The sequence below is a fragment of the Bison bison genome, unplaced genomic scaffold (genome assembly GCF_000754665.1).
Source record: "Bison bison bison isolate TAMUID 2011002044 unplaced genomic scaffold, Bison_UMD1.0 scf7180017864374, whole genome shotgun sequence".
In the NCBI taxonomy this organism is placed as follows: Eukaryota; Metazoa; Chordata; class Mammalia; order Artiodactyla; family Bovidae; genus Bison; species Bison bison.
In genome coordinates this window covers 5,763,403-5,774,567 of record NW_011494946.1, presented here as the reverse complement: position 1 = coordinate 5,774,567, position 11,165 = coordinate 5,763,403, and the positions used below count along the sequence as shown (strand labels likewise).

Below are 11,165 nucleotides of genomic sequence, written 5' to 3'. Positions count from 1 at the left end.
GGTGCTGGGGGAAAAACCCCCCCTGCCAATGCAGCAGACATAAGAGATGTGGGTTCCATCCCTAGGTCAGGAAGATCCCCTGGAGGAGGGCATGGCAACCCAGTCTAGTACTCTTCCCTGGAGAATTCCATGGACAGAGGAGCCTGGCAGGTTACAGCCCATAGGGCTGCAAAGAGTCAGACACAACTGAAGCGACTTAGCATGCATGCACACCACTATTTCCACCCAATTATGCTATCTATGAATAGAAAAAGGTGCATCTTTCAGATGTCAACTGGATTTCCCTGATCACAAATTCCAACTAAAAGCCTATTCCAGTCATACATCCCTCCACTGTTCACCTGCAACTATTACAACATTGTTAATCGGCTATACCCCAAAACAAAACAAAACGTTCAAAAGAAAAAAGTCTATTCCATGCTACTCAGCCATAGAAAAGAATGAACTGATGCCATTTCCAGCAACATGGATGGACCCAGAGAAAGACAAATATCATATCACTTATATGTGGAATCTAAAACACAGCACAAATGAACATATGTACAAACGAGACGGACACGTAGATACGGAGAAAAGACTTGCGGTTGCTGAGGGGGTGCAGAGGAGGGAAGGATTGGGGGTTTGGGATAGCAGATGCAAACTATTATATATAGGACGGATAAACAACAAGAGCCTACTGTATAGCACAGGAAACTATCTTCAATATCATGATAAGCCATAATGGGAAAAGACTAACTATATATGTATAACTGGATCTCTTTGCCGTACAGCAGAAATTAACACAATATATAAATCAACTGTACTTCAATTTATTCATTCAGTGACTCAATGACTGTATATTGGGCATTTAGTTTGTATGAGGCACAGTGCACCACAGATACTTTGATTATATGGAAGAAATAAATCATTCTCAGGTGATGAGTGGATCTCTTAATCCAGACATGCTCCTGCTTTTGTTTCTTCCCCCTCAAGAAGTTAACAGATCAGAAAAACCACCCACTCTGTTTTTCTGTAAAGTGCTGAGCATTTTGAAATATTTATAATCATTCCAGCCTTATAGTTAGAAAGTAGCTCCTACATTTCTACTCTCTAATTTTTATGAAACTGGATGCTTTGGTATAATTTTGTATTGATCTTGCTGCTCCCCTGTGTCAAACATTAAATGCCTATCCCTTTTCCAGCAGATCTTCCTGACCTAGGAACCGAACTGGGGTCTCCTGCATTGCAGGATTCTTTACCAACTGAGCTATCAGGGAAGCCCAGAACATTAACTGCAACCCTGTTAAATCAAGTAAGCTTATTCACAGGAGTCAACCACATGCTCTTCATTCATTTGTTCATTCAACAAACATTCATTGAGTGCATAAAATGTCAAATAGGTACCATTCTATGTGCTGGGGATACAGAAATAGACAAAGCAGATGAACCCTCTATCCTATATTCCAGTGCGGGGGTGGGGGGGTGGCAGGGGGCACATACCATAAGAAAACAAATAAATAAATAATCTATATTGGGAGGTCATATTTTATAAAAATACTTTAACTTTCTACAATTCTTTCTGTCAGGATCTACTGTGACTCTATGGCTCCTATTTTCAAAAAAAATTGTGTTTTTCTTATGAGCAGATTAAATCTCTTCATGTTATAGAGGGTGCTCCTTTTTATAGTAGAAATATATGTATTTGTGGGCTTTCCAGTTGGCACTGGTGATAAAGAACCCACCTGCCAATGCAGAACATGTGAGAGACGTGGGTTTGATCCCTGGCTTAGGAAGATCCCCTGGAGAAGGACGTGGCAACCCACTCTAGTATTCTTGCCTGGAGGATCCCATGGACAGAGGAGCCTGATGGGCTATGGTCCATAGGGTCACAAAGAGTTGGACACAACTAAAGAGAATTAGCATGTACCCACACATGTGTATTTGTGTAAAATAGATCTTTATAATCTCTTGGGCAACATAATGGCTTCTCCCAGCTTCAGGAGCATGTATTTCATGGTTAATATGAACATATTTTATAACAGTAGAACAGTAGATGGAGAAGTTCTTATATTTGGTGGGAGAAAAAGGGAAGCACAGATCCCATGAGAACCTGTGAATCCAAAAAGGACGGAACTCCCCTTGGGAGAAAGGTTCATACATGTCAAAGTTTTACACAACATCAAGGGTTCAGAAGTCCCTTAAACTTCACCCATGACAGGTTAAGACCAGTTGTTCAATGAGACACAGCCAACAGATGGCAGATTTGAGAAATACTAGATCAGCAGAAGACTGACAGCCCTCTTTATCAGACAAACTCAAATTCAAAGCTTGGTTTAGCCACTTAGTAGCTATACAAAATGGGAGAAGTCACTCAACAATCTGGGCCTCACTTTCTTGATTTTTAAATGGAGATAACATGCATTCGGTTCAGTGTTTACTAGAAATTGGATTTCAAGGACTCTGGCAAAAAGACAACTATGAAAATTGCACAGAGGGTCAAGAGGCCACTTGATTCCTACTCCCCAGTATTCCTTTTCTGCCAGTACCAGTATCTAAAAATAAAGACACTGCCAAGGGAGGTACTTACCCCAAAAGCCTCATCGAGGTAAACCTTTTCATTAAAAGCGAAGACTGCAGGACTGATATCCAAGGCACTGAACTCCATGGTGGCCGTGATGACGGATGACCTGCTCGCAGCTTGTCCGTTGCTAAAAAACACAGCAACTCTCTGCACATTGGCTCCTGCAGGCGTCCGCTTAAAGATGTTCCGAGCCACAAACCTCATCGCGTTCCCAATGTCTCGGACTTCCCCAGAACTTTGATATTTTATTTGGGAGAGAAGCTGAAGAAGCTGCTTCTTGCTACGGTAGTCAGACCCATGGATGAGGTAGCCGGTGCCCGAGTTGTAGGAAACCACAACAACTCTGGCTCCCACGCGGCAATTACTTTCCCTGATGTGAAGGTCATTGACAATAGAAGTGATGATGTCCCTCATTTCATTAAATCTCTGCTCTGTGATATCGTTGGACTGGTCCAGGGCAAATACCAGCTCTGTTGGATACACAGGACACTTTTCTACAAAAATGAGAGTCAGAAGTGTTAAGTTGTTTCACTGGGTCAAAAGGCTTTCCCATTCCATTTACTCCAGTAAGACAGTCAACACTGAGGTTTGGGAAAACGCAGCTGTCCCATCAAATCTAGAATCAGAGCTATCCACGTGTAAAGGGGGGAAAGGATTCTGCTTTGTTAGCCTAAGGTGTTACCTAAATACAGAGTAGTGATATCTGGCAATATAATGCTCAGACTTCACCATCTACCATCTGTCTTCTATTTAAAAAGAAACTGGAAGGAGTGTTTGGGCTGATGGAATTATCCTGTATCCTGATTGTGGTGATGATTACACGAATCATGCATGTGTAAAAACTGAACAAAAGAGTGAATTTTACTCTATTGAAAATTTTTAAAGGAAACTATGGCTTTTCAGAAAATCTGAAAGCTTATTCTCTTAAAAAAAATCTTCAGAAATGACCTACTAATAATGATAAAGTCAGCTGGAAGATTTTCATCCATTTATGTGGCAAATGGATGAAATAAATTGGACTTCCCTGGTGGCTCAGACAGTAAAGCATCTGTCTACAATGCGGGAGACCCGGGTTCGATCCCTGGGTCGAGAAGAGCCCCTGGAGAAGGAAATGGCAATCCACTCCAGTACTATTGCCTGGAAAATCCCATGGACAGAGGAACCTGGTAGGCTACAGTCCATGGGGTCGCAAAGAGTCGGACAAGACTGAGCGACCTCACATACATGTGGTAAATACCTGAGTATTCATCATGTGACATGCAGGGTAACATGCCCTGTGAGATACATATGAAGATGAACCAACACAGATCTACCTTTGAGGACCTTGTCTATGGAGGATCATGATATCGAAAGGTAGACAGTGATCAGTGTTCTTGGGGATTACTCTTCAGAGGACAAAGAGGCTGTTTCTGGGGAGTGGGGATTTCAGGGGCTTTGGGATGACAGCCAGGGTGGCAGGAGGAAGGGGCAGCATAATGGACCACTGCAGACTTGCATTGAGCCTGTCTGTAATCCCCAACTCAGTCCTAATGGTTTTATGATAACTGCACTTTGGGAATTTCACAAGGAATCTCCTCTGTGATTATAAATAATGGCCTTGTTAAAGTCTGAACACGGGAAGAGAAAAAGAAATTATTTAAAAATTAGCCAACCCTCCATGTACACAGGCTTTTACTCTCCCCAATCTGGCTTACTCCCAAAGCACATTAAATTCAAAGTATCCCATCTCCCAACCGCTGTCCTCAGTTATAGAAATAGAGGAGAAAGTGTTGATTTCAAGATGTGTTTTGAATCAAGACATTTTACTGTGAAGAAATTTTAAAAACACGAAACCCAACAATGAAAAAGAAAATGAGAAAAATGATGTCTTGTTTCTTGTTGTTCAGTTGCAAAGTCATGTCTGACTCTTTGCAACCTCATGAACTGTAGCACATATTTCTTAACCTTACAGTAAAAATGCTTAACAAAATGGTAGATAAGTATCTTCATAGATGACCCATCATCACAGATGTCCCCAGAAGGCAGTACCAATTTCCATTTATTTTTAATCTCTCCCTTTCCTAGTGCCAGCATGGTAGCTGATAAATTTAATTCAAATCCATGAAGTTTTATTGAGCTCTTAGACATCAGATTTTGGGGGGATTAAAGGGAATGGCACCAAACTTTGGGATGAGCTCAAAGACCCTGTTAATCTATCTCAACAGACCTCTAGGAGACCAGGAGGTCTTGGAGTTGATCTAACTGGTTTCAGGAGCAACATCATCTGAGGGGTCACTGAACGCCAGCTGCAGTCGAGGCCCTGGAAGATCCTCCTCCATCCTCCGGGTCAGGTTGACAAGTGGTGGACATGTGGAGGTGTGAATGGAGGTCAAAGGGAAGAAAGGAGTCATCACCTGACCAAGGTGCCAGTGTCCACACACTTAGCAGCATATGGAGCAACAGAATGAGGTCAGACACCTGGCCTTGCCCTGAACTGCTCAGCAGCAAAGAACCTACCCCGTGAAGAAAATGAGTTGGAAACTGTGGCAGGAGTTGGAAAGAACAGCTTGTGAAGGGCTTGGGGACCAGGTGGTCAGCATTTTATAATCAGGTCCAAATGTGACATGTACAGTTATAGTCATGATACGTGTCTGCAAAGAAGTTAGAAGGCCCTGTTCTCATGGGGATGAGAGGTTTTTTTTCCTTTATGAAGTGCTTTTTCAAATCTTTAGCCCATTTATCTTTACTCTTATTTTATTATTTTTTGACATATAGTTGATTTACAATGTATTAATTTCAGGCATATAGCAAAGTGATTCATTTATATATAAATATATATATATTCAGGTTCTTTTCCCTTATAGGTTATTATAAAATATTGAACAGAGTTCTCTGTGCTATACAGTGTCTTTGCTGGTAATATGTTTTATATATAGTAGTGTCTATGTGGGCTTGTCAGAGTGCAGGAAGTAGTTCAGCAAAAAACATAATATGGTAAGAATACTCACCTTTCCAACAAGCTATAAAAAGGAGAGAGAAAGAGAAAGAGTCTGTTACATTTTTGGAATTAAATAACCCCCAAAACAAAATTTCAACAAAACTTGGTATTCTGTTTAGCTGTCCACAGTGGCTCTCCTCTTGTTCTCTCCCTGAGCCCCGGGCTGGTTCTCACCCCCTCACTGTGCTGGAGAGCCTTTCAGCTCTCAAGCGACATCTTTGACATGGGTTCCCTGCCCCACCCCACCCAACACCTCACTTTGGAGTTCTCTCCATTGGCTGCTTTTTGCCTTTTCCCAAGCTGCCCAAACTTGGCAGGACTCTCTGCAGTGTCGTTTTTCTGGGGTTAGGTCCACTCTTTTTGCTAGGGCAACTTCCTGGGTTCATCCTTTGGGTTTCCATATCTGTCTCTCTAGTTGCACATTCTTGGGAATCTCATCCATCCCTGCAGCTCTAAGGACATTAGTGACTCCAGTTTTCTGCGTTTCTTCCCTGATTTTCACCTTTCAAGGACTCCATTTCATCAGCTGCCTGTAGATTATTTCACTTTAGGGTCTGCACAGCATTCCTTTCCCTCTGAACTGTGGAAACTCATCACCTCTTCCTACCAATCTATTTTCTTCACAATTCTTCCTCTGCCTGCTCATCCATGGTGGTACCAAACCTCTCCCCATATGGTCTTATAGTATTTTAAACTTGATTCTATTGTTGGTCTTTCCTGGCCATACACCTGCAATGACTACATTTTTATCTAATCTCCTTCAGTAAGTCTCTCGGATTTTCCATTCTTCTGATTGTAATTGTATGGCATGATTATAAACCACAATGGAAACACAAAGAAAGAAAAACCACCTGAAAGTCTATCATCCTAACATAATACATGGCTACATTTTCCCAATTTCTCTTATTTGTTTCCAGTGTGTTTCTCTGTGTGTGTGTGTACATATAGGGGTTTCCCTGGTGGGTCAGTGGGAAAGAATCTGCCTGCCAATGCAGGAGACTTGGGTTTAATTTCTGGATCAGGGAGATCCCCTTGAGAAGGAAATGGCAACCCACTCCAGTATTCTCGCCTGGGAAATCCCATGGACAGAGGAGCCTGGTGGGCCTCAGTCCATTGGGCCACAAAGAGTCGGACACGGGACACGACTGAGCAATCAAGCAGTAACAGCATATATATAACCTCAAACCGCCATGGTCACCCTTTTAACATCATGCCCTCCCGGCCCTGGTACATAACTGCTATACGTGTGAGCTAAGTCACACACCTCTTGAGCTGGTCACATCATATCTCACAGGCGTGTTTTCTCTCCCTCTAGAAAGTACACCTCTGGGCCAAGGCTTGTGCCTTTTCCTTCCTCCTTTGTCATGAGCTGTTCCCACAGCAGGCACTCAGAGCAGGCCCGCTGCCAAGGACAAACAGCTTCTCCACCAGCGAGTCCAGCCGACTGATTCCGCATCCCCACACGGCTTTCGTGCTAAGTGCCCTCGCCCATCACCGATGCCCTAAGACACACACAGATACTCACGACTATGGTCCCGCGTGAACTGGATTAGATCACATTGCTGTACGTGGAAAAGGAGAGAGAAAAAAAGAAATATTAGCACAGTGACTTCCAAGTGGCCATATTCATTTCCCAGGGAATGGGCTGCATTTTGTGTGTGTGTGAATAATGAGATACATACAGAATATATGGGCTTCCCTGCCATTCCTTTAGGGCCCTAGGAAAACAAACACAGAACAAGTTATTAGTAGAAGAACTGGAGTCTTCATCGCTGCTTCCTCACACACACCAAGAGCGTAAACCTTTCTGTTTCAGTGTGCGATCAACTAAGCTAATATCTACCTAGACTGAACTGAATGGTTTTTCTAGGACGACAAGAAGGAAAGAAACAAAAGTATTTCTTAACGATATGTGTACTGCAGATAGAACATTTAGATGGCATTTCTTGTAAGAATACTTAAAATTATAAACAGTAAGCTTCCCAAGGAATACCATGAAGGAGAGACATTTACTGAGCATATTTAAATTTATGGCAGCGGCACACAGCCACCCCATATGTGAAAAAGGCAATTACATAGCAAAATGGACACTCCACAGGAGAGCATGCACACCAAGCCCGTAAATCCTGAAAGGCGTTGGGTGGAAGGAGTACAGATAATCGCGTGAGATGAGTCAAGGAAGGCTCCTAAACACACTCAGCCGCCTTTCTTGACACTGTGAGTTTTTCTCTTTTTCTCTTTTAATTCCTTTTATGAGGATCAGCCTTCTTCTTGGCATTTAGTTCTTAATATGTTTGCACATATGAACCCCTTTGGGCAGCTAGTGAAAGCTAGGATGCTGGCTTCAGAAAATGTTATCACATGTTCATGACTGCTATACGTTTCACTGACTCTCCCGCCAGAAGCTCAACTACTGACGTCAGTGTAAGAGCTTCTTTCTAAACGACAACTTGAGCATCCGTCCATCTATCCGTCCATCCATCCAATGAACAGCTAAATATCTACTGAGTGCTGAGGCACCCCTCTGTGTGCTGCTACTGTTAACCAGAACTGTGATGGTATCCATGATTTTACCCTCTGGGAGCTTATTTTCTTCCTGATCCAAATCAGGAAATATGCATCTCACTAAAAGTTGCAGAGTCTCATTCTTCCCTTTACAAGTGACAGCAGAAAGCAGAAAAGAATGCTCAGCCATTTAAACAGAAGGAGGAACAGTTTCCAACTAATGAATAGGCTAGACAGCCCACATCCTACAGAAGACCAGATGGCAAAGAGTAGGTCCCAAGACTTGGAATAACTTGGAGCAACTTCTTCAGGAGAAGCTAGGGGCCACAGGCCTGAGACAGAGAAGCCACAGTCTAGACCAGCATGGCCAAACACAAGAGCAGGAAGATGTGGGACCCCCAGGGCGAGCTCCAGAATCTGGAAAGGAGACCAGTCCAGACTGACCCAGGAAATAGATTCTCACCCATGTGACTAAGAATAGTCACTAGTTCCTTCATGCAAAAGAAAGAAAAAGTTATATCAGAGTATCCTTTACTCTAGTTGATTCTCATTCTATTACAGACTCAGTTTTCCATAAAAGATCCATGTTTTTGTTTTCTTTATAAAGTTGCAAGTTAAAGAGCCCCTCGAGGTAGTCAGAAAACAGTCACACTGTACAAAACAAGAGAAGCAATTTCTCCTCTCCCATACACACTGCTTTCTGCACCTCACACCCAAAACACAGGCACTGGCAACATTTAGCTCCTACTTGACTGTTCTCTTTAGGAGGGGAGAAACAGGTTAATAAGTCATCACACTGACACAAAAGGTGCTAAATAGAGATGTGGGTATCTTGCCCGTGAGAGATGTGCCTGGCTCTGCTCAGGAATGCTTCTAGAGGTAACTGAATTCCTTGTAATTCAATCACAGAGGAAAGCTGCAATTTTATCTCTATATCTCTTTAGAATTTAAATCATGAGTTCAGGAAGGTAACAACAGTGGCTTGGGAAACTCTGATCAACTTGTCAGGACACCTTAATGAAGCTTATGCAATTCTATCCCTATTTTAAAACTTCAGTAAAAATTAACAGTCACAGCTCGTATTTGTATGGAAACTTTATAGTTTACAAAGAGCATTCACATTTGATTATCTGATCCTCACAGCAGCTACCTTTGGAGATGGTTCAAACAGGACACGTCATTACCATCTTAGAAGGAAACTAATAGACCCAGGGACCTGTCCAAGGGCACCCAGGCAGCAAGGAACAGAACCTGGACTTGAACCCTGTTTCTGACTTTGAGTCCTGTGCCCGTTCCATCGGGCATCCTAGGAAGCCGCACACGACTTAGTTCTCCTGAGTGTACTCACTCTCCGTCCAGGGGGGCCTTGGCTTCCAGGAGAGCCCGCTTCACCTTTCAGGCCTACCGTGAGCTGCAGGGAGAAACGTACATGAGTTTCCACATCCTCTATCCATGGGGACTCCCTAAGCCCTAATGAGACCTTATAATTGCTTAAAAAAATTTAGAAAAAGCAAAAATAATTCAAGTCAAGCAAGTTCCTTACTTTTATTATAAACAGTCATCCTTTTTACTCATAGAACTCAGAGAAGAAATAATTTTCCCAACAGTTCATTGTTGGTGTCTAGAAATACAACTTATTTTTATATGCCGATTTTGTATCCTGCAACTTTACTGAATTTATTAGTTCTAACAGCTTTTTGATGAAGTCTTTAAGATTTCCTACGTATAAGATCAGTTCAGTTCATGTCAGTTCAGTCACTCAGTCGTGTCCGACTCTTTGCGACCCCATGAATCGCAGCATGCCAGGCCTCCCTGTCCATCACCAACTCCCGGAGTTCACTCAGACACACGTCCATCGAGTCAGTGATGCCATCCAGCCATCTCATGCTCTGTCATCCCCTTCTCCTCCTGCCCTCAATCCCTCCCAGCATCAGTCTTTTCCAGTGAGTCAACTCTTCGCATGAGGTGGCCAAAGTACTGGAGTTTCAGCTTTAAGATCATGTGACTGCAAATAGACACTTCTACTTCTTCCCTTCTCATTAGAATGACTTTTATTTCCTTTTCTTGTGTAATCCCTCTAGCTAGGACTTCCAGTACTATGTTGAATAGGGTAGAGAAAGCGGACACCTTTGTCTTGTACCTGGTCCTAGCAGGAAAGTTTTCAACCTTCCATCATCGAGTGTGATGTTAGTTGCAGATTTTTTGTATGTGACCTTTATTATGTTGATGTACGTTCCTGCTATACCTAATTTGTTAAAAGTTTTTATATGGGAAAGATGCTGAATTTTGTCAAATGTTTTTTCAGCATTTATTGAGATGATTCTATAATTTTTATCTTTAATTCTAAATAGCCATTCTTCAGTTCAGTTCAGTCACTCAGTCATGTCCGACTCTCTGTGATCCCATGAATTGCAGCACGCCAGGCTTCCCCGTCCATCACCAACTCCTGGAGCTTGCTCAAACTCATGTCCATTGAGTCAGTGACTCCATCCAACCATTTCATTTTCTGTCGTCCCCTTCTCCTCCCACCTTCAATCTTTCCCAGCATCAGGGTCTTTTCCAATGAGTCAGTTCTTTTCATCAGGTGGCCAAAGTATTGGAGCTTCAGCATCAGTCCTTCCAATGAATATTCAGGACTGATTTCCTACAGGATTGACTGGTTTGATCTCTTTGCAGTCCAGGGGACTCTCAAGAGTCTTCTCTAACACCACAGTTCAAAAGCATCAATTCTTTGGCACTCAGCTTTCTTTATGGTCCAACTCTCATATCCATACATGACTACCGGAAAAACTATAGCTTTGGCTATACGGATCTTTGTCAGCAAAGTAATGTCTCTGCTTTTTAATATGCTGCCTAGGTTGGTCATGGCTTTTCTTCCAAGTAATAAGCATCTTTTAAATTCATGGCTGAGGTCACCACTTGCAGTGAGTTTCAGTTCAATTCAGTTCAGTCGCTCAGTCATGTCCAACTCTTTGTGACCCCATGAATCCCAGCACGCCAGGCCTCCCTGTCCATCACCAACTCCCGGAGTTCACTCAGACACACGTCCATCGAGTCAGTGATGCCATCCAGCCGTCTCATCCTCTGTCATCCCCTTCTCCTCCTGCCCCCAGTCCCTCTCAG

At 42.8% G+C, this 11,165-nt stretch overlaps 1 protein-coding gene across 2 annotated transcripts in view; it reads right to left on the bottom strand.

Annotated features, from left to right (window-relative positions):
- COL6A5 (collagen, type VI, alpha 5) overlaps positions 1 to 11,165 on the bottom strand; it is a 160,932-nt gene that overhangs the window by 60,379 nt on the left and 89,388 nt on the right. For both annotated transcript variants that reach the window (XM_010856741.1, XM_010856742.1), the window contains exons 29-33: positions 9,391 to 9,453; positions 7,220 to 7,255; positions 7,063 to 7,099; positions 5,548 to 5,559; positions 2,567 to 3,054 (exon numbers count right to left, since the gene is read on the bottom strand). In XM_010856741.1, coding sequence (XP_010855043.1) covers positions 2,567 to 3,054; positions 5,548 to 5,559; positions 7,063 to 7,099; positions 7,220 to 7,255; positions 9,391 to 9,453 — 636 coding nt within the window. The remainder of the gene's footprint in view (positions 1 to 2,566; positions 3,055 to 5,547; positions 5,560 to 7,062; positions 7,100 to 7,219; positions 7,256 to 9,390; positions 9,454 to 11,165) is intronic.